The 23119-nt window shown below is 57.2% G+C and overlaps 3 protein-coding genes across 3 annotated transcripts; 1 reads left to right on the top strand and 2 right to left on the bottom strand.

The window, feature by feature from the left end:
- Positions 1-2242: 2242 nt before the first annotated feature.
- On the bottom strand, positions 2243-6911 carry NCLIV_059550 (Riboflavin kinase / FAD synthetase domain containing protein, related; the record flags this gene model as incomplete). Its single annotated transcript, XM_003885509.1, has 5 exons — positions 2243-2355; positions 2876-2978; positions 3436-3659; positions 3835-5211; positions 5672-6911. 5 exons carry the CDS (start codon positions 6909-6911, stop codon positions 2243-2245), a joined length of 3057 nt encoding a protein of 1018 aa, XP_003885558.1.
- A 2829-nt stretch (positions 6912-9740) lies between these two features.
- Positions 9741-14264, top strand: NCLIV_059540 (conserved hypothetical protein; the record flags this gene model as incomplete). The annotated part of the gene is made up of 8 exons (XM_003885508.1): positions 9741-10319; positions 10739-10857; positions 11198-11450; positions 11823-11921; positions 12424-12459; positions 12963-13139; positions 13344-13491; positions 14212-14264. 8 exons carry the CDS (start codon positions 9741-9743, stop codon positions 14262-14264), a joined length of 1464 nt encoding a protein of 487 aa, XP_003885557.1.
- Positions 14265-16135: 1871 nt separating this feature from the next.
- On the bottom strand, positions 16136-23119 carry NCLIV_059530 (hypothetical protein; the record flags this gene model as incomplete). Its single annotated transcript, XM_003885507.1, has 11 exons — positions 16136-16842; positions 17121-17450; positions 17936-18146; positions 18592-18691; positions 19325-19425; positions 19726-19785; positions 20251-20347; positions 20897-21030; positions 21400-21436; positions 22051-22210; positions 22564-23119. The coding sequence occupies 11 exons, from the start codon at positions 23117-23119 to the stop codon at positions 16136-16138; spliced, it is 2493 nt and encodes an 830-aa protein (XP_003885556.1).

Raw genomic sequence — 23119 nt, 5'->3', positions numbered from 1 at the left:
GGCAAAGAGAGGCGAAGAGATGTTTCCTGTGTAGAGTGGTGGCTCTTCGACACCGAGACGCCGACGGGCAGAGCTGGTTCTTCAGAAAGAACTGTAGTTGCGATCTCGTGGGAACGTTACATCCGTGTCCGTGGTTTCGTACTGCTCTCTTCATTTGGTGCGGAGCGTTGTGCACGCATGTGTAGAGAAGGGCTCGGAAGACTCGAGTCACCGTGCACTGTATGCTTGTGGGAAAGACAACTCCTTGTCATGATAAAGAACCGTTGGGAGAGACAACTTTGGAAGTAGCTGGGATAAAGGAACGGTAAAGAATAGGAAAAGAGGGACAAGATGCAGAAGACAAGGAAGCAGGGTGTTTGTCGTCATAGGAGGCGGCTACCCAGAGGCTGGACGGCGCCTCTGTGGGCCCCCCGCAGCCTAGTCTGTTCTGGGTTCGGTGTTTGTAGGGCCTGAAAGTGGGAACAACAGTCAGGGCCGAGCTTGTAAAAACAGCGAAACGAAGGCAGCAATTTTTTGTTTGATTCCTCCAGTCTCCACCGCTACATGACCGTCTGTTCATAACTTGGAGATTGTGGTCTTACTTGTTTAGTTCGCACAGATCGACCCGTTACATCCCAGACTATCTGTACAGTACCCGCCGAAGAGTTTTTCTTTGGCATCAAGTGAAAGCGATTGTCCGTGATCAATCAACCGACGGCGTCAGTGAACAGAACCACGCAGCGTGGCGAAATCTTGACTTGCGGCAACCGTCCGAATGCCCCTTGCTTCCGAAAGCCGATCCCCTCGGACCCGATTCTCCATTAAGGAAACGAATAGGCGCTTCGGCGTAACTTGCTTGTAGACACACAGAAGGATCGCCACCATCGAGCAGAGGCTGTCGCGTGTCGCTAACATGACAAACAGTATCGAGGCACATCGGGCAAACTGCTTTATGTTCCGATCGGGGACAACTCGACGTGGACAGTGGCAAATGGCCGGTCTAGCAAAGGCATGATTCCGGCTCAGCGAATGAAAAAACGGGAATTGATTCGAGGCTACGCAAGTGAAACGCGTCAAACCGCAAAAGGGTGTATACCACGCTACATTAGAACCTCTCACGATGGCGTCAAATTGAGGCCGAGTTTCCCTGCCGTATGTAACTCGCTTATTGATCGCACTAGCCCCAGCACGGAAGACCAGTTCTCTCCTTCGTTGGCCACGACGATAATAGAGTAAGTCCGTTACAGCTAATTCGAAAGCACGAACACACGAGGTCCGTCTACCTGGAACCTTTTTTCTCAGTATTCAAGCGCTGGCAAAATAGTGCAAACCGTTTGTCCGTGCCGATGTATTTGGTGGCCGAGACCGTGGAATGCCTCTCACGTCGGAGGTCCCATTGGTCTGCGCTGTGTGTCAGCGGCATTGTTTTACATATCTTCTACTTACATTTAAATGGTTAATGCCGATTTCTTCCCTCGTTTTAGGCTGCTCCAGTTAACACTTCCAGTTTTGCGCTGACCACGGCCACCAGCTTCCGTGCGGTGTACGACGAAATAAATCCATCCGATTGTGGGTTTGCCTATTTTTGTGGGGATTCTCCGTTTACAGGATTTACGAAAAACAAACAACTGGCCAGACTAGCGCGCACGTCATCTTGCATCGTCGGGTTTTACGGAAAATTAAACTTCCGACCAAAAGACACGCGCTTGGTGACAACAGTGCAGCCGAGAGAAAACAGAAACGGCGGCGCGGCATTCCGTCCGCATGGATCAGGTCCATGCAAAAAGCTGTTCAACAATGACGCACACCGAGTGGCCCATTGGCCGTTCTCTCTCACTGCACTTTCGACGAACGGAATCCGTTCTTCTTGGGACCGTTTAAATCCTGAAATCCCTTCCCCTGCCACTACCGCCGCGGGTCTGTTTCCCCCCCCCCCCCCCCCCGCATAGAGCTGCTACACAAAACGAATCATGCACCAGAAATCTTCGCTCTTTGGGAAAGCAAGGTTCCGTAAACACCAAAGTAAGCGGTTTTTTCTGCCGCTATCCACAGCGTCTTGTGCATCTCTCAACCGGTCCTACGTTTTGGCGCGTGTCGCTCTCATGCCTTCGAGGCGGCTGCCTGCAGGGGAATCTTGTAAGTCTGTCGCAAAGCGGTATGTCAGGATGCTGGGTGCCTCCGGTGGACATGTACGGTTACGATCGCGTACATTTCGAAATGGGGATTGTGTTTTGTGTTTCGTTTCCGAACATCCAGCTCCTGTTCATGTTTCACTACATAGTGACTCTAACATGTGCTTCGACGGAAGATGGATAGGATGATCTAAGGCAATTCTACAGATTTCGCAGTCATTTTGTATTGCCTGAATCAGATGGCCTGCACGCAACAAACCCCATTCACCGCAGACCGCGAGAGAGTCGACATACTCTTCACGCTCCTAATCCAAAAACGCCGGTATCTGTGCCTCTCGGCTCGATGAGCGACCGGTTTACCTTCCGGCTTTGAACACTACAGTACGCAAGATTTTCTCATTGATTCGCGAATATGAAATCGACGTCTCTAGCGTGACGTAGAACTATTTCGCTTCCTCAGCTGTGGGTTCGAGCGCATCAGTCTCTCTCAATAACTAGCAGAGTGATTGTACGATACTTCTATCACTGCACGTTACCAGTTGAGGTGAGCAGCATTTTCTATGCTCCTGAACACCATAGATGTCTAGCCGTATCTTACCTGAACGGTGTTTTCCACCGTACTACGCGGTGTTAAAGGTAAGGTCGAAGATAATAATCCTAGACTACTAAGGGATGACCTTGAGACTAATATTTCACTGGTTTTGATTTGTACTCCGTTTAACGCCGCATAATCGGCTCGGCGCCCTTGCCACTTGGCGACTTACCGAAGGAAGAAAAGGATGCCTCGCTTCGAAGGAAGCCGGTAATCACGACAGTAATCGGGCTACCGACAAAATCCTCGTCAAATTCGTGGTAGATGTAGGGCTCCTGGAACAATGCCGCACGCACGCCGAAAAGAAGACAAAAACTCCGCACGGCATCCATCGGCTGCCTAGCCGCCGTGTGAGACCGACACATCCGTTCTTGTCACAGTCTGTTGTACACAATGGATCCTACACTGGACACCATATGCTAATGCCGTCTTCTACAGGGAAACGTAGGAATGCAGCCCGGTCAACGTTGCGTATCTAGGTGGATAAGAATTATAGCGAGGGCCCCTCAGCTACGCTACCAGAGTAAGATATGTGTTCCACAGATGAAGCCTGTTGATAGTTGCGCATACATGTCGATCAGTGAGAAAGATCGAAAAGACAAGCTACCGAGTCCACCTGTTGTATTTGCACTTTGTATCGACTGGCAAAGAGGTGAAAAAGGGCCCGGCTGAGAAACCGCAGAAGGTCAACGCGTTCTTTCGCCAAGAAGCCTCCGTTTCAGAAGGACCTACAATGGTCACAGACGTGTTGTCGAAATACGGGTTGTAGCCAATAGACATGGCGGTTTTGTACACCTTGATCTTTTCCGCTGGCCCAGCTGTTCTACCGGTGTCGGCGTTCTTCCCGCCTGCCTGGTCTCTCAGTGGTTCATTGGATTCTGCGCTCCTGCCTTGGCCTTCCGCTCGGCGTCCCGTTCGCGGCAGCGGGTGTAGGGCAGCCCAGCCATAGTACACACCTGCGAAAATTCAGTTCCACAGAGAGACGCATGCACTCAGCAAACGTGACGCTGGCGCTTTCGATCTCGCGTCTCCTGCCTTCCAGTCTCCCTCGTTTCCCGCGCTCGTTGTCCTCTTCCCACGCGTTCAGTCGCCCTCCTTTTCACCATCGCCCTGCGGGGCCTTCGGCCTTACCAGGGAAGAGCGTCACAGGCGAGGCGCGCTCCAGATCCCGCTCCAGATGTCCGTTGTTTTCGCCTCCATCAGCTTCGCCAATCTCGCCCCATTGGCCTCGCAGCTCACGGGCGTGGTCCGCCTTACTCCCTGGGCGCTCCGCGGCCGGCGCCGAACCCTGTGCTTCGGCTTCAGCCTCTGCCGAGTCGTCTGAGAGCCTGTGGGGTGGACGTGGGACGGTCTCTGACGCGCTCCGGTTTTGCCTCTCCCGGTAGGCCTCGCCCGTCGAAAGGGACACGGGCGGCTGCGTTTCCCGTACATTGGCTGTGGGAATCCCAAGCATTTTGCTGCCGCGCCCGAAACCCTTGACCACTTCTCCGGAGACCAAGACAGGCGTCGCCAGCACCACGGATCTGCCCCAGGCTTCGAGGCCGGTCGCCGCCGCGCTCCACGTCCCCCACAACCCAGGCGAGCCGCGCACGGCCGAGTTCGCGTTGGGCGGTTTTCGCGAGAGCCCGCCGACGTCCGCCTCGAGACCCGCCGCCTCTTCAGCGAGAAAGCGGCAGCAGGCGCACGCACGCCACGGCAGACTCGCCCCCCGGCCGTCCCCGCTTGCCGTCCTGAAGTCCGGGTTTGCCTCGCTCGCACCAGAGGGGAGTGAACTCGCTGGCTTGGGTCGCGCAAAGGCAAGGGGCGCCACCTTGTGAGGATACACGGGCGGCTGAAGAAACGGGAGGCGAAGCAGGGGAGCGACATCTGTTTGGGTCCGAGAGCTCACGAGAGACGCTTCAGGAGTCGACGAGCAGGAGTCGGGAAGAGACACACGTGAGCAGACACCAGAATTCGCCGCATCCGAACTGCGAACGATGTCGCAGTGTGGGGGTGAAGTGGCGAGGACCGAAAGCCGCTCTGTAGGAGAGCGCGGCAGGGAGTCAGGATGTAGAAGGCGTTGAAGGTCAACGTCATCGATACTGTCGAGAAGTCTGGCTTCGAGGTCCGTGTCGCAGGTGTTGCAGAGCTGGAAAGCGGCGCCGGGAGAGACTTCCTCGGCGCCGACTCGAGCGTGCACGCCATTGGGGAGTGCATCTACAGCAAAGGGACTCCTGCACAGGGAACAGACGCGGTCGCCTCGGCGACGCCCGCCACTGCCGAACTGACCCGTTCCGCAGATGAGGGAAGCGCAGGCACCAGACGGGGCGGGTGACGGGGAATTGCTTCGAACGGAAGCGGATCGAGCAGATCTGAAGGGAGAGGTCAGTTCGCTGGTCTCGACACGATTCGACAACGGCGTGGTTGCCGCAGTGGACGGCTGGCTCGTCTCGCATTCCGCACGCGGCTGCGTCGTCGAACTTGGCCGCAGCTGCATGCCCCGCAACGACGGCACCAAGTTGGTGAACCCTGACGAGAATGCAGATACACACGTGCTTTCAGGCGGCATTCAGAAGGCGCGGGAGCCGCGAACGCTCACGCTGCTATTTAGTCAGGCAAACGAAAGCCATGTGGACAGACCGCCCCAACGTGCACCCTGTTGTCATGGACCAGAACGCGTCGTCTCCACCATAACGCGCGGAGAAACCATGGTGCGCCGCAAATCGCCACCGCGACAAGAATAAAGGTAACACGTGTGCACGTCCAACGCTGAATCCCCCCGACACAGGCGCTTTGTGCACTCGGATGCCGCTGCTGGGCAAAGCCTAACCGGCAGGCCGCGGTTCGCCAGCCTAACCGCGAGAGCCGTACACGCGAACACATACATATATATATATATATATATATATATATATAAATATATGTTTATATAGTGTAGAAACCTCTGAACCCAGCTGACTGCCGCGGTAACCGAAAATTTGAAACCCACCTGCTGCGCTGGCGAAGCGTGCGAAGGCTTTCGTTTTGGCCGCCACGGTGACTGCGGAGGCGGCGTGTAAGATGTCTTCTTCGCCTTTGAGCCTCTTTTCCCCGCAGTGTTGATCGTCGCTCTCTTGCCTACAGAGATCCTTCTTTCCCTGCTTGGCATCTTTTCCGTCCTCCCCTGCCGCCAAAGACTCGCCTAGCTCCGGCGCCGTTTCGTGTCGCGTCCTGCGGCTTTTTCTGCGCGTTTCGTGCACTTTCCGTTCCACGAAACGCCTCAGCGCGTCGACGCCGTCTTGGAGCGGGAAGAGCGACACGACGCCTGCGTGGGACAGGTGAAGCAACGCGTCGCCGGCCTGAGGGCGCCCTCGTGTGGCGCGCGCTCCGTCTTCCAGAGTGGCGAGGTGGTCCCGCCACACAGATGCGTTGCTGGTACAAAACACCAGATGCAGTGGGCGACTGGATCCTTCGGAGTTTTCCGCCTCGTGCTTCAGTTCCAACTCGTCAGCGAAGCGGCCCTCCGAGGGCGCGTTTTGCGCAGATGTCTCCAGGGAGTCCGCGAGCGCGTGCAACGCGAGAATGCGCAGAAAGCGGTAGGCGCCGATATGCGGCTTCACCGCGACTTTCAACGCGTTCATCACGCGACTCAAAGACGACGGACAGGGCGGATGGGCGAGGGTCGGCGCCTGCGCATCGCTGGGAAGCACGCCCGCCGGAGGACGCGTGGAGTCTTCCGGAATCGCCGACTGGATCGTCTCCTGAGATCCGTCAGGCATGGGGACGGTTGTGAGGAGGCGGCCGCACAGAGTCCTCACAGACGCCTCGTCTTCGCCGCATGCTCGGGACGAGATGTGGGGAAAGGCCTCCCCGTCCTCGACGCGCGTTTGTTTTGAGGCCTTCTGCGCAGAATGCGGACTGTCGCGTCGAGCGGGCTGGCCGCCAAGTCGGTCCTTCTCCGCAGAGGCGGTGCGCGTCGCAATGCGCGTGCCGGCGTGGAGCAGAGAACAGCCCGGAAGCAGAATGGTGGAGGATTCTTCTGGAAGAAGCTTACGGTGCACGAAGCCTTGGAGGATGCACTGCAGCAGACTCCCCCAGTCGAGCACCAGCGCGTCGGCCTCGATGAGGACTACTGACGACTGTGGGGGCCCTCTCCTCATCGGAAACGTCGCAGGGGCGTCTGTACAACTCGGCAGCTGCGGTGAGAGTGGCGAAGCGCGAGCCACGGGAGGCGAAGCGGCGCGAGACATTTTGGTGAAAAGAGGCGGAGCGCGCTCAGCGTCACGCAGGCGGGACGCCCCGTTCGCTTTGCACGCAACACAATTCTACGGTTCTATGTACTCGGGAGAGAGTGCATGATGTCAGCAGGGTGCCGACGAGACGGAATGGACCGAACGAGGGGGAAGGAAAGGAGACGGAAAGAAAGGAGACGCACCGCCTCGAAACAGAGATGCAATTGTGTCGGCGCACAGAGCCGGCGGTGAGACAAGGAGTGAACCAAACTCAGAAGGAACGACAAAAACAGATGCACTCCTGCCATTCGGAGGCTCCATCCAGTCCCGATGTTCGTCACCCCGAAGAACTGCGGAGTCGGAACTGCAGGGCGGTATCGGCGGAGCGGTTCCCTCTGGCCGAAACAGGGATGGCACGCACCTCCGAAACCCAACTGCCAGGCAAGAAAAATTTCAAAGTTGCCGCTCCGCAAGCTAGGAATTCCAGCAAAAGAGCAGAGGCCTGCGACCACACTTCCCTTCGCGTCACAGGCTCGTCCCTCCACTACGTTGACAGCGCAGCCGAGAGGGGACGAGAGAGACACGGCGCAATGAACACCGGCCGGCCCTCCAGGTTCTTGCACTTTTAGCCCCTCCAGCGCAGCGCCTTTCGGGGTTTGACAGCATCGATCGAAGCGAGGAACAGGGGAAGAAAGAACGGCGGCATCGGGGAGAAAAGATGTGCAGCGGATACACGAATATCCGCTGATAGCTCAGAAGCGAACAGCCTTCTGGCTACGTTTGCCCAGGTGGAAAACGCGATCACTGCCCAGCGGCCCTTTCAAACGCAGACCGTGGACGCGCCTATCTGCCTGGATCGGATTCAGGACAACCCTCTCTCAAACTCCATGCAGTTTCGCTTCTGACCGTTTTTTTTTGTGGGCCTCTCCTGGCTGCACTCTCCGGCGACTTTGGCGCGTCTCTCCACAGCGCTGCATGCGCGCCATCTTTCTTTTTCCCCCCTGCCGCTGGATGCTCCCTTCAGCCTGACTCGACCATGCTTTGGTAGCTGGACACAGGAAGTTTTCAGCAACCGAGAGTCGCGACTGATGTCCTTCTGGACTGTGTCTTTGTGTTCGTGGACTGGGGCCGACGCACCTCAAATACATGCACGGAGGCCTGGACGCGTAGCTCGATCAGAATCTGTCCAAACATCACTCGTGTGGCGGGGTCAGACCACCGGAGAAAAAAACCTCAGGAAACCACCGGGCGTTCTACGTAGCCAATGACAAGCTACTCTTCAGAGTACTTTCCAAAGCGAAGGCTGTTCGCCGTCTGAGCCGTTGCTGTCGAACATGGCACGACGACCGACGTGTGCTGCCTACGAGCTCACCAGCGTCGAGCGATCCGGCGAGATGTAGCCGCTCCCAAGAAACGCCATGGTGTCAGTGTTCACACGTTTTGAAGGAAAGATTAACCCCGAATGTGACCACAGGGAGGGATCGTTTGCAGCCCCGCTTCCTAATTCAGGCAAAAAACCGCCCTGGGATCGACAGCTGCACTCAGCGCTGTGTGCAGCGCGACGGCCCGAGTCGCAACGCCGCAGAGCCTCTGCCCATCTGGTTCAACGTGCCCAGTGTTTTGTCGAGAGATAGGGTCTTCCTGCGGCTCAGAAAAAACCAGCATTCCCAGCGCGTGAGGCAGACACACTTGCAGATGGCTCAGAAACTCGGAAGACAGACGTCACCGAGAAGGAAAAAGACAAACCTCTCCCAGGCGGCCTCGTTGTTGGGGGGGCCGAACACGGCGGGTCGCGGCAGCCGGTTCGGAGGAGTACACCGCGGGATTCTTTGTCCGAACTACAGAATTAATGGGTCGTACTTGGGCTAAACCTTTGTGTTGTCGGAGGAAGGGACACGGTCAAGGAAGGTCAGAGCCTTCTTATACATTCTGTTTTGCCCGGGGAAAATCGCGGGCGGGGCGTTTGCGGGCTCGAGCGCCGCACTCACGAAACCCGACAAAGGAACGGCCAGAAAAACGAGAGAGCGCTCTGGGATGCGTTACTTGCGACAGCGCATGCGTAGATCAAGTGACTACCGTAGATATTAACAAGAAAACGGCCCTTCCGCAGCAATTCCGAGAAGCAAAGCCTTTACACGCGTCCTGTTCACGATCTCTCCTTCTCTTCCGTCGACAACTACAGGCGAACCACCGAATTTGTTGCCTCGCGTTTTACGGCACACGGCAAAGATTCGCCAAGACCCGCGTATTTCGCGTGCGTGCACATGCACAACAGACACAGAATTCTTTGAAGTGGAAACGGCAAACCGTTGTTTCGGACTTTCGTCCAATAGAAGAGTTTGGTGTGGTGGGAAATCATCCCGAGTTTCATTTGTCCTCATCGGTGGTGCCTTCCCCGCTACCTGAAAAGCCTTTTGTGGGTTGTTCGTGGACCTCCTGCTGGTCCCGCTGGATCCCTCCCTTGTTTTGTTCGAGAGACGCGCGGTAAGCCTCTTTTCGGGGTCGCATTTCGGACGAACGACTGCGCCGACCGTGTTTGACACGGCTGAAACCACGCGTGACAGAGAAACCGCGGAAGACCCGAGTGGGGCTGGGAGTCCGCCCCCTGACTTTTCGCGCTTGTTCGGACTGGAGCTGTCCTGTTGGTGACATCCAAACGAAGATGTGCCTTTGAACGAAGCCCGACGAACGGAAAAGCTGGCCAGTTTCCTCTGAACCCGTGTGAAACGTGGTGTTTTCCGGGCACGCGACTCGGCAACGGGGAACCGGGCACGGCGCGGTGTACGTACACCGGAGGCAACGCGGCCTGCCGCTTCTTTTCCGAGACCAACAGAACATGTAAGAAAGATGGAAGCTGGGGAAGGAATTTCCGTAGAGGTTGAAGACAGGCGTGTGTCCCCGGTCGCCGGAGACCATGCTCCCTCGGAAGAGCGAGGCGCGGAAGAAACAAAAACCATGTTTGGCGAGAGGGAAGGCGAATGGGAGGGCGAGAGAGCCGCAGGTTCTGCGTTTTTCGAGTCCGCGGCGGAGGGGACCGTGGAACCCGTGGCACATCAGTCGCTAGCCACAGAGGAGAGGAAAGAAGAGCCAGAGCAGGAGATCGAAGACGACCAAGACTTGTTCGGCGAAGGAAAGGACGAGGATCTTTTCGGTGAGGAGGACGACGAACTTGAGCAAGGCCCCCGGCAACTTCAGGAGGCGCACGGAGAAGTGGAACCAGACGGCGACATCCATAGGGGTGAAGCCGGAAATGAGGAGATGCACTCGAGAGAGGAACGCTCCCACTTTCGCGATGGAACCAGAGAGGGCGACGAAGACGGGAGAGATGAGCTCGGAGACGAGGACGGGCGATACGAAGCAGACGATGAAGTCCAAGAAGTCGAGCTCCCTTTCCAAGAATTCCCGCCCAGTACCCAGGACGCCAAGGTAACCACACCGAAGGCGAACCTGAGTTTTTGAGAGACCGAATAGGGGTTTTCCTCTACCGCGTTTTCCCGCAACTCACTTCTTAGTTCTCTACGTCGGATACATCGTGTGTGCTCTTCGCAGCCTTCCGCGTCCTCCTCTTTCAGTGTTCCGCACTGGTTCCGCCCAGCAGTTTTTCCTCTCTGTCCCGTTCCGCATTTCCTGGCCTGTCTGTACGCCTCTCACCTCTCTGCGCTCCTCGACCTTTTTCGTGGGCACCGTCTTCTCCGCTCTACTGCCTGTGTCGGCCGCGTCTTTTTGCTTTTCTTTCCGCCGCGTTCTGGGCCGCTTTTCTTTCTTCTTCGATCGCCCCTTTGCGGCACAACGTAGCCGTGAAGCGTCAGCCGCTACGCTTCTTCCTGCGCTTTGCTGTGTCCAAGGTCGTCGTCCTTCGCTTGCCCCCGACGGTCTCCGTTAAGGTCCACGGAGCGCCTTCTGCCACGCGCAGTCGCGCAGCTCGCCCAGGCGGCATTTCTGCCGACGACAAATTCACCATAGAGTGAGGATCGTGGAAAAACAGGACTGTGCCTGTGCGGCCCAACCACGCTTCTATCTGTTGTGCTCCGTACGCATATACGTACACATATACATATATAGCAGTTGGTGTGTGTGGACACGTGAAGCATGAGTTCATAGAACATTGGATATGCAGATACAAGTGTCTGTACTTGTGTGTACGCACATTTACGTTAACACACGCCTGACACTATATATATCTATATGTGTATCTTTTAGATTGACATATAAATGTGTACCGACTGCACAGCTGTCTGGGGACTATCAATTTTCATGAGCAGGCACGCCTTTGGTGGCGGTGGTCATTTCGGTATTTTTTGCAGAGCAGGGCAAGCGTTGTGCGTCGTGCTGCATCTACCATGCGTAAAGAAACGACATTTGAAGGACGGGGGAGAGTGGTTACTGAAGGCTTGCGTTGCGTCCCAGTCGAGTGGACGGACACTCCGTCGCAGTTATCCCGTGTTCTTCCGCCAGGGGTTCAGGTTCCACTTTGTCTTCTCTTCTGCCTCCGATTTCGATGCCGTAACTCGCAGATGGGGACACTCCGGCACGAGGAAGAAGGACGGGGAGGAATCGGTGAGCGCGGAGACACCAGGAGGGAAGGGAAGGCGTCCAGCAAAGGCAGAGAGCCGTTCAGGATCGGTGGGGATGTGTATGCTCGCAGGCATGCGCGTATGGCTAGTGATAGGACTGAGACGGGGATTCTGTGTCTTTCTATACGTCTCCCGCACAGCTGTCTTCACCTTGGAAAGGTGCCGAGATTGCTTCGTCTCTTTGTCGACGCGTCCACGGACACGGATCGCGTCAATGGATATACATATGCATTTTTTTCCTCTGTGCCTCGTTTGTGAGACGGACGGGTTTCAGCTGTAGCCTACGCCCCCTGTTCCCGGTCGCAAAACCAGTCCGGGTGCGTTTTGCGTCTTTTTTTTTGCTCTTTTGCGTCAGACTGCGGACGAGAAAGAGATTCTGTCCAACTGTAAACTGGTAGAGTGGGACGATGGCAGCTACTCGCTCTTCATTGGGCCCCAAATGTTCGATGTCCAAGTAAGGAAACGAAGAGGCGTCGTCCCCTGCGTGTTCTCCCGCCGTCTCGCTCTCTGCGCTGTCTCCCGGTAGACCCCGTTTTTTTGCCGTCTCTCCGATTTTCATCTCGTCCGGTTTCCCCAGCCCTTTTTCTCTTCCCTTTTCCATCGACTCCCATCCACGCTGACTCGCGTTCAAACCGAGAAGCTTCAGCTCCTGAGCAAGCTGCGCATCGCTGGATTCGTGTGAGAATCGCAAACATTGGTTTTCCAAAGATGCGCTGGACGTTTCCTCCGCGTACCCGTTTGTGTTCTCTTTGCGTCGTTTCTGGCATTCTACCGCACTGTGGAGCCTAGGCATGCCGGCACTTTTGCTCGAGCCTGCGCGGGCTGTTGACCCTCGGCACTTACGCATCTTTCAGACGCGTGGCGACGTCTCGCGCAATGCGGGAACCTTGTTCAGCTTTTCCTCCCTACCGTCTCAGTTCCCCGCGCCCCGCGTCTCGTGCTTCTTCTGTCTTCAGGTCAAGCACGACCCAACGCTGTTCTTCGAGAACTCTGTACGTCCACGCGAACTCCTTGCGCATCTGCCGTCTGGAGTGAACCGCCGTTTGGTTCGCCCTTCGTTAGTTTGCGACCGCGAGACTCTCCGATGCAGTTGACAGAGGATACCCCATGAAAAAACGAATCTCTTCCAGCAGTCGCGTCCAACAGACGCCCCGCTGTGTGTGCAATGACACGCCTCCATGCCTCTGTCCGCTGGTTCTCGCGAGCTCTCTACACGCACATTCAAGCACGTGTCCGGGGTATTTCCCACTTGCATGTATCAATATACATTTACATATATGCCTGTACATTTGTATTTGCATTACACACCTGTGCATGGATGAGTGCCGAGAAGGGACTCAAACCAATCCGGGCGAGTGGAAACACAGCCGTCGGACGTCAGACGGGGTGTATTTTGAGTTCCTTGAAGCCGCGAACGGCAGTTCCGGTTGAAAAGTCGCAGCCCGTGCCACAATGTGGGATCTGCATGTTGTCTCTGAACGCGTGCTATTTCCAGAACGAAACCATCAAGACGCTCCACTGCCGAGCTGAGTCGCGTTTCCAAGTCCGTCTGGGAGAATTGCTCAACTTCCGCGAGTTCTTCAGTCAGAGAAACATGAGATACGGGAAAAAGCGGCGAGCGGCGCTGACCACTCAGGAGCAGATTGAGCGCGCGGAACAGATGACCAGAAAAGTAGGTTTCTCAGTACTACAAAGTATGGGCCTCGGCAGGAAGCCTCACGAGCCGCAGAGGGGTACGCTTCTCGCTGCCTGGGGGGGGGGGGGGGGGGAATCGACGTGTGACACGGGGCCCGCGCATGGTTGGTGGAGCTGAGAGTTTCCCGCTCCTGTAGCTGTTTTTGCGTGGAGGACTGCTCCTTTGTCGCGCTGTTTGTAGACGGTAGAGCGGCGACACGAAGCTGCGCGCACGCGCCGGCGGCAGGCCGAGTCGGCGCGCGGCGCGGAGCGAGGTCTGACCCGACATTTTCTCGAGGCAGACAGTGAAGAGGAAGAGGAACCGGAGGAGAAGGAAGCCGATGAAGACGGTGAGCCGAGCGCGGGGAGTTTGGTTGGCCCGCGAGAAGCGGCGTAGGAAAATGGACGCAGCACGGGCGAAGAAGGCGTTTCTGTCCGACGCGGGGCGCCAGGAGGCGCGAAAGGCGAAACGCAGAGGACGTTAGGGCGGCGGACCTGCCGTGTGTGGTGTTCTCGAGAATTCGTGCACGGGGAAAACGCGCAGGGGCAAAGCCCGGTCGGGCGGATCCTCTGTATTTTTAGAAGAGACACCACGTAGAAGAGGAAACGTTTGCCGCTTCAGACACACACAAACCCACACACGCGACGGTCCCTGGACACGGGTACACGGGAGTCCGACGCGCCACGCGGGCGAAGATGAGGAAGGCCCACCGAAGAAAAAGTTGAGTGGCGACACGATAGAGAGTGGAACGACTGGCCGTCTGCGAAAAGCGCACGACCCTCAGCCGGCAAAGAGGCACACAAGCGATGCGTGTCTGACGCTGCACATTCGCAGAGTACAGGTGTGGGGAGCTCGAGGGCCTTGCCCGGCAACAGCGCCAGGCTGCACGCTGTAAACATGTGCGGTTGTTTCTCGACGCATTCGCGTTAAAGGGATGTCACTCGTACGCAGCCAATGGCGAGGCTCGAGGCGAGAGGACGCCGCGCCGTCGACGCGCAAACGCGCGTGGAGACCGGGACGGGCGGTCGTTCACGATCCACTCTGTCCGTGTGTTGTCCCCCTCCAACAGGCTCTCTGGCGAAGATAAAGGAGCAGTACAAACGACAGAAACGCTACAAGTAGAAACCGTTGAACGTGCGCCTCTCGCTGGCGGTGGGTGTTCTCGGGTCTCCCATGAGGTGTTCGTTTCGCCTGTGCCTCTCCTCTCTCTCCGGCCCTTTTTGCTTTCCGGTTTCGCTTCTTTCCGCGTTCTCATCGCTTCCGATTCGCGGCTTGTCTTTATACCGCTTCTCTTGTCTCCGCACGCGTCTCCATTTTGCGGCTGCAGTCGAAGCCTCGCAGTTCCCCGCGCGAGATTCGCTCTCGGCAACTCTTGCCAATCTCGACACCCTCTTTTTCGCTCTCTTCTCTCGGACTCCGTTCCGTTGCTCTTCTTTTGAAGAAATGCATCTCCATCGGCAGCGTCTGTGTGCAGAACGTTTGTCCCCGCCAACAGAGTTGCGCGCACGCGACTCTCTCACCCCCGCTTCGCGCTCCACGCACAATCACCCGCACATTTAGCTGAAAGGTTCCGATAGACAGCCTCGCAGAGTGCACGGAAACAGCTGTCGGAGGAAGCACTTTTACTTCAGTTTCCTGTTCGGGTTGGTCGCCGTCGAGACAGGACGCACGCGGCGGACGTCACGCGAAGCGATTTACCCGTTTTCGGAAATGCACGGCGGCCCCGTAATGGGGCGCATGCGCACAAGTTGTTACACGCATACCGCAGAACAAAGTGGTTTGTAGAAATCTAGGAGTCCCATTTTATGCTGTGTAGCAGGGAGTCTCCCTCTCGGCGCTCCCTCTTCAGGCGTGCAAACCGTGCCACGGGGTGGACGTTGGCGATCGAACCTACGCAGCTGTAACGCCCGACTTTTCAAGTTGGGACTGCTCGTTTTATAGGCAGCTGGGCCAGGACGAAGGGGCATTCGTGCGACGTCTTCGTCGCGTGCGTTTTTTTCTGTCAGTTCCAAGAAAAAAAGTAGGATCTCCTGCCGTAGCACGTAACGGCCGTCCCTAGACGCCGGCCGCTTGTCCGCGGTATCTGCACAGAGCGCCTGTTCTCTCTACCGATAAATGCGTCCACGCATCTATTTCCGAGGACCCCAGGATGCACAAATCGACCCAACTATTTCTCTGCATGTACACACGTGAGAGCCGGTTGAACCTGCTCGCATCTCTGCGCTTGGCCTCCGTGAACAGCCTTATTAGCAGCACTCTCGCGGAGTAGATGGGAGCAGATGCGACAAACGCAAGGGCTTTGTGAACTACAGGACTGCCGCCGCTCTCGGCCCTAAAAGCTTCGAAAACGCACGTGGGTGAATCGGCCCGTGGTGTCTCGCCACCCCTACATCTGACCTATAACACGAAGGGTGCGATTTCGCCTGAGAACCCCTGCCGCGTGTGCGGTCGGGACAGCCGGAGATACCGGTCTCCGCAGTGTCTCCATACGACGCGACAAGAAAGCTGGAGGATGTGCGAAGCGAGCGAAATCGGAAGCACCCTGCAGCGTTGCACACCGAAAGCCGCATGCGGGTCTAGAAGCTCGAAGCGTCGCTCACAGCGCATCCACCTCTCGGGGCAAATTGTAAGTGTTCGCCTGCGGTGGAGACGCGAAGAGAGACTGCGGGCGGTTCTGTGAAGCCGCCTGCACACGCACACACTGCACTGTACGCAGCGGATCGGTCTTTTCTGGGAACGGAAATGCGCGATGGAAGGATTTGAGGAAGGCGACCGCGGTCGTCGAAAGCTCCAGTCGGACCCACCCTGCGTTGGAGAGACAGCGCGTCCCCAGACCCGCACACATCTTTGGGCGAAGACTCGCAGAGCGCCGGGACACGCAAAACAATTTCCAGCGCCCGATTCGCCGGCCTTCACGAAGCTGCGACTTCCACGAGCCGAATAGGCCTCCCTTGAAGGCCAAGTGCACGCGCGACCTCCACAATCCGCGTTGTTCACCTGTGGAGCTTCGTCACAACGGGCGGCAAAGGGGCGGGCCGTCGAGCTGCCGCTTTGCATTGTCTTTCTCCTTTCTTCGCGCGTTCTTCAAAGAAACGTGCAATCCAGTGTTTCTCGGGTCTCTCACGCGCCGCCCTCCCTCGGCCCTGACTGCCGGGGTCTTCGCTCAAACCCGCGTGGACGAAATTGTTGCTCTCCGACACCTCCCACGCAGCTTCACACTCTTCCTCTCCTTCCGCTTCCTCTCCTTCCTCTTCATCGTCGTCCTCGTCTGCTGTTTCCGCCCCACCTAGGACATCCCAGACACTCGGTTTGTCGCAGCGGTGTGTACCATCAAGACGCGTCTCGGCCACCTTGACCTTCCGCCCGTGCCGATCTCTCCTGAGGCTCCGCTGGTCTCCACAGAGCTCGCGCGCGTCTGTTCCGTCTTCGTTCCTTCTCTCGTCCTTGTCCTCGAACGCGCAGCTTCTCGCGTCTTCCGTGTGCGCCTTCAGAGCGGAGAGGTGCGCGTCAGTCTGCGCCACGAAAAAGCCCCAGCCGAGCCGCGAAGCTGCCTGGCGCATGTGGGGAGGCAGGGGAGCCTCAACGTGCACCGGGCGACCTACGCGCGACACACACTCGGGCCACGGGGGGGAGGGGAACTGAAACAGACGCGACTTCAGCTGAACGAAAGGCGATGGGTTTAAAGAGGCGTTGCTGTCGCCTGGGACACGCGGGACACAAGGAACGCGAAGCGCCTTCTGCACTCCTCGCAGTTCCACAGTTCTGTCTCCTGCTCGCGCAGGGGTGTATCTGAAGAGCGAACCAACGGCGGCGCGGATGTCGAGGGTTTACGGATTCCCGTCGCCGGTTCTCGCAGATCCTCCTGCGGACGTTTAGGGCCTCTGCATGTCCCTTTTTTTCTTTTTCTCTCCACGTGCACCCTCTCGAGTGCGTGCATATGCGCCACGCCCATTTCGCGTTCCTTCCTCTCTTTCTCACCTGCAAACGTTTCAAACCGAATGCCTCGCGAGTGCAGATGCAGCATCGAAGGCGCCGTCACTCCCAGCGCCTGCCGGGTTTCTACGTTTCGCCGCTTCTCCTCGGCGCGATCTTCCGTCGGAGCGCCAGGTGCTTCGCCCCCGTGCTTCCCTGCGTGCGCGGACTCCGACGCCGTCCCCGTGCCCCGCCTGCCACGTCTTGTCTCTTCCAAATCCTTCAGAACGGCGCTTTTGGCGTGGCCGACGACCGAGGCTCCAGTCGAGGCCAGCTGCCGCCAGCGCGAGGCGAGCGGGCCGTACACCCGATCGCCGACGATCGGGCAGCACAACCCTGAGACCGAAGGACAGGAAGAGTCACCGTGTCGACACAAAACGTCTCGCCCGCGCGTCCAGGCGCCTCTCTCAGTTCAAACAGACGCCTTTGAATGCGCGAGTGGAACCACACACACACACACACACACGTCGGCACAAAGGCCTACAGTGGCTCTGAAGACGGTCATAAATAACCATGGTGGGGCAGCGGTGAGAGCGCCGAGACCAGTTCCGATGGTGCCAAGACACCCGCGGAGCAAGTCTACTGCATGCGCTGACATCAGCGGTGCACTTGTCGACACATGCGTGCATACACCACTGGTGAAGTCTCATGCGATTCCTCGACACAGATATACAGATACACAGTTACACATACGTTGATGTACAGCGGTACGGGGGGAAAAAGGGAGCAGTGGACCGAGAAATAGAGGGCGTGGTGGAACCGCCGCATGCGCGCCGACGCCGGAGCATGCAGCACCAGACTGAACGCCTCTGCGCGCCTACCGTACAGACAGTGAGCTCTCGCTTGGTGGCGGCACTGCTGCTGGTCGATTTCGAGTTCGATCAGAGAAAAGCCGAGACCCGCCGATCCGTGTGCGTCGCTTTCTCTGTCGCATCCGTGCCGCCCGGCAGCAGAGGCGACCTTGAGCAGCCGCCAGCGCGTCACGACGGCGGCGCCGCCTCGCTGAACGGCCGTGGGGACCATGACTCCAGCCTGCAAAGAGAGAGGAGAAACCGACGAACTTGGAAGCCCTCAGACGTGAAGGAAGCAAGCGATGGAGGCAGAGTTAGCACCTCTTTCGAACGAGGAACGGCAAATCATTAGAACGAAGAACGCCAGGGACAGTCAGAGACTGGTCCGGCGAAGAAGGGAAAGCATAGACGGTCAACGAATGGCTCGTGTCCCCAGAGAGACAACAGGGTCACCTGCACGTGGGGCGGTGAACTGCTCAGCGACTCCACAGCAGAGACAGAAGGTGAAGGGGTCAGAAGCATAGACACGCAGGAAAGCGAAGCCACGAGAACGAACTGGTTGACTGGTGGGGAGGTATCTGGGTGGGAAAGTTCCGCCAAGCCGAAAGCTTGTGAGAAGACGGTGGACAACTCTCTGTTCCAGGAAGCCGCTGTGCACCCGGGGTTTGCTCTTCCGGATCATGTACCTCATTTTCAGCGAGCGGGATGCGAATGACTCCTTCGCGGCGACCGCCAGGCGGGCGGCCATGGACCAGCGCGAGGAAGGTGACTGTCCCGAACGTTCCTCTGAGGTGTAAAAAGACGCGGAACGCAAATCAGGTTCACGGCGACACTCAAATGGGGGCGAGTCGCGCCCCGTGTCGGACGAACGCTGCTTTTCTTCAAAACCGAGGACCAACCCGGTCAGACGCGCACGCCCGGCAGTGAAGCCTCTCAGAAAAAAACGAGCAGTCGTCCACGGCGTTGCATGCACGCCTCCAAGACCACACACACACACACCAAAAACGGAAAAGCGGTGGTTCTGTACAAGATGCAGAAAAGACGGGCGGCAAGCAGCAGGGACTCTCTGCACCGAAAACGACGCTGTTCCAGCGCACGCCAGCAACCCAGACTCGGAACGATCTCTGAGGCCTCTTTATGGAGACTCTGGATGCACACAGGAGCCTGGAAGAGCCCCGCTAGCACGCGCTTGTGCCGCCTCCGAAGACGCACACGAGGCCCTCTGGGAAAGGAGGCTTTTTCTGCAAGGTACGCATGCACCCCCTTGCCGAGTGGGAGGCGTCACCTCCAGCAAGATTCCAGGGAAGAGAAACACACGCGCCTCAAACACCAAAAACCGTGTACCAGAGGACACGGAAAGGAAAGCCGTGCTTCTTGGGGTGGTCCGCGAAAAAGCCGTTTCCGGCGGCGCCTGCTCACCCCCGAAAACGATCGAGAGCGAGCGCAGCTGTCTGCTTGGTTCGCCCCAGCAGCAACACGCCTGTGACCTCGTCGCCCAGTCTGTGGAGGAGTTTAGGAGTCTGCGAAGAAAGAAAAAGGCGCTGCAGTGGCTGTGGACGGGCGCGTGCACATGCAGTTCGGAAACCCCAAGGCCTCTACTCAGGGATGCCTTTGCTGGCCCTACTCCCCCCCTCTTGCGGCTGCCTAGTGTCCAGACCGTCAGAAACAGTCGAAAGCCCTCGAAGCGAGCAGAGCCGCTGAGATGAAGAAAACGCCACTTTGCGCAAAAGTCGGAAAGACGGTCTTTCAAGTTCTATGGACGCGACCGGTACTTTCTCGCGATTCGCTTGGTGAAAAGATGCATTGTCTTTGTGGCGAACCTCATCCAGGGAGAAGCGCAGCTGGTGCGCGAGCGACAGGACTGAGGCCTTCTCCGTGTCCTGCGTCGAACAAACAGCAACAGGAAGTGGAACGTCCGAAGGATGCCTTCCCACATTTGCTCTCTTTGCTTCTCTCTCCCTCTCGTGCCTCTCGCCGGCTGTGACGTCTTGTGAAGGTGCTTTCGTCTCGCTCGCACACAAATCGCCCTGTCCATCTTACCTCACGCCCTCCGCGAAGTCGACACTGCCTGTCGAGGCCTTCTCCCTCCCACCTTTTATCCCTGGAAATCCAGAACCAACAGTTCGTTCCCTTCGGGGTTTGAAACATGACCCGCGTCGAGGACGGCCTCTGCAGCCAGCGCTTCGCAGCCCTCTTCTCCACTAGTCTCTCTTCCGGTGTTTCTGCTTCTCACGTTCCTGTGTTTCGCGTCCCTTTCGTCGTTCTCTTTCTTGTGACCGTTTGCTAGAGCTGGCGTGGCGGACCCCGCCAGACGCCGCCGTCCCTCCATCACGGCGTCCTCTCACTTTCTTCGGAGCGCGACGGCCTCGAGGCCGCAGCTGGCCAGTGCAGAGCCCAAACGGTTTGTCGATGGCCAGGAAGTCCGTGTCCTTGTACAGGAGTCTGTGCGAAAAAATCGCAAAGAGAAGGCACATAGAAGGCAGCTGGAGAAGGGGACCCGGGCGAGTTGCTGCATCCGCGAATGCGTTGTTAGCGCGAGACGCACACGCAAAGGGCGCATGCAAGACGCATGCAAGACGCATGCAAGTGCTCAGAGAGAACGGAGACACGGAAACGCGCACATCGAACGCGAGAGAGAAGAAAACGGGAAAGACGTGCCCAGCCCCCGAGACAGGCGCACCAAAAACCCAATGGAAACACACGAGCAGAAGAAATGTCACCCCCAACAAAACGCGACTCATGTAACAGACAGTGCATATATACATATTTGGATCCACATATATCCCTGCTTATATATATATATATATATATATATATATATATACACGTATACCTGCATAGATATATTCATTCATGCAAAATAGACGTTTTTAGCGAAGACCAACCCCTAAGTCGTCCTGGAGGTGCGGGAATACGAAGGCGGCCCACGGGAAAAAGATCTGTTGCTTTGCTCGCATCCACAATGTGCAGGAACTCTTTTTGGCGCAGTACCTTTCTCTTAGGTCAAGACCGGCAGAGGGCCGTGAAATCTCCTTCGCATGGTGCAGCGCGTCTGATCCACGGGGAAAGTAGACAAGATCTCCCGCATTGACCCGAGCGTCTTTGGAGGCTTCCGGCCGATCTCTCTGCACAGACAAGAAAATGCAGAGGCAAGAAAGAAGTCTGCCTGACGTGGGTTTCCACGGACATCCGTGCACGCAAAAATCCGACATGCCACCCGCGCACGCCTAGATAGGCCAATGCTAACAACCTCCTTCGTTCGGACTGCGATGCAGAGAAACGCATGCAACGGCTCACCGGTTAGAGACACAGACACACTCAGATATGAAACAGGAGACATTGAGATGTGAAACGCGTGCCCGCTCCCAGAGAAAAGCAAACTCCCTGGAGGCCGAGACTTATTCAAGATACGTGCGTTCCCGCAGCAGCTCTCCGCGGCTGTTAATAGTCCCCGATGGGGCGAGAAACAAGTCCCCCCCCTGTCTCTCGCCTACCTGCTTCCGCAAGAACTTCACATGCTGGGCGAATGGCCTGCGATGTTCGGGCCGAAACCAAAACACAGGAAGGAACCGCAGGGAAAAGGGAAGGCTGTGGACGTCGCCAGGGTTTAAAAGAGTCTTTCCACACCAGACACGCACCGCGTTTTGGTCCGGTAAAGTGTTCTCCCGAGTTCCATCGTCTTCGTTTCCCTTTGTCTTGGGTACACAACAGCAGTGCCAGCGTGAGTCTTCTGCAGGCCCTACACGTTTGCCGCTTCCCTCGGGGACCGAAAACGCCGGGGAGAAACGGCCCGTGGGTTGGGAAAAGGCGGCGTTGCGTGCACGCAGAAGTTTCTTTCTATAGAAATGGCCGTCGAGGAATACAGACACACCTAACTAGGCAGACCGATAGATTTTGTGCACACACGATTTGCAGATGCATGTATGCATGCACACAGACACATGCATGCATACGTGCACGTGTACGCACATGTGTGGGAGGCGAGCGCAGTTATAGCAATGAGTGGTTCGCTGTCGAGTGTCGGGCGTCGTGCAAAAGAACACCATAGCAGACGGAACTGCTTTCAGGTGTCTTTTCCCACGGAGACTCTGCTTCGACACGGCGGTTTGTGCCTCACGCGGTTGCTCGGTTCTCTTGGTTCTTACGCGTCTTTGCGAACGAGGAAAAGTTCCTTTTTCCGAAGCAGATTTGCCACAGCCGGCCAGGAGCCGACAACGTGGCGCAGCGCGAAGATTCCCACCCGCAAACCAGCCTGAGAGGCCTCCACGCGTTTGCAGCACAGACGGCGCGAAGCGGCGATTTCCTCTGCAGAAGGGAGACAGGGAAACAAGAGACACGAAGGGGAGAGGGGAGATGACAGTGAAGGAGACATGGAAGAAATGAAGGATGGAGAGGGCCGGAAAGGGACCAGAATGAGAAGTGAAGACGGGGAAAGCTGGGAGAAAAACGATGTGGAGAAACGATTCAGAGAGACGCGAAGGACGGGAAAACAGAAAAGAAGAGAAACAAGAAAACGGTGGACGAACCGGGGCAGAAGGCAGTAACAGATAAAAGAACAAGTGGGAACCAGGAAATGTCGAGCGTTTTTGCGCAACTCGCTCTGTCCAGAGTGTTTATTTTCTGGCAGCCACGCAAGCGCGTCATTACACACCGCGTACCGAGAACTTCTTTTTCCGCCTGTAACCATTCCGCGGTTTTGGGCTCCGAACGGTCACTGCTGCCTTGTTCGAGTCGACGCTGGCCTGCGTCCGTCGGATTCTCACTAGCCTCCTCTACGCGCCTCGCAGAGGTTTGTGGGGCATCTGCGCCTTTCGGTTCTTCGTTTTCTTGGAAAGAGAAGCGCGGGCCAGCTGCGGAGGGCGACGCCGGCGGCGGGCACGGACGAGCGGCGAGGGGTGCCCGGCTGGTAAAACGCGGAGACGCGAGGCTAGGGAAGAACGCCCCTCGAGGGGGGCGAAGACGAGACAGAAAGAAAGAAGAGGGAACCCGACTGGATCTTTCCGCACTGTTTGCGTGGAGTCTCCTCACTGGGGTGCAGCCGGCGTCCGAACCCCGGGCTTTTGTGCTGACGCCTCGCGCTCCGATTTCTCCGAGACGGCCAGCTGACGCCGGATCGGGTGTACATACACCTTGTGCCAAGCAGCTCGCAACGAGGGTAGCGGGGCGACTATCCTGCAGCGCACCCTCAACTTTCTGGCAGACTGTGTGGCGCAT

The sequence above is a fragment of the Neospora caninum genome, chromosome XI (assembly GCF_000208865.1).
Source record: "Neospora caninum Liverpool complete genome, chromosome XI".
NCBI lineage: Eukaryota > Apicomplexa > Conoidasida > Eucoccidiorida > Sarcocystidae > Neospora > Neospora caninum.
This window is presented reverse-complemented; position numbering and strand designations above follow the sequence as displayed.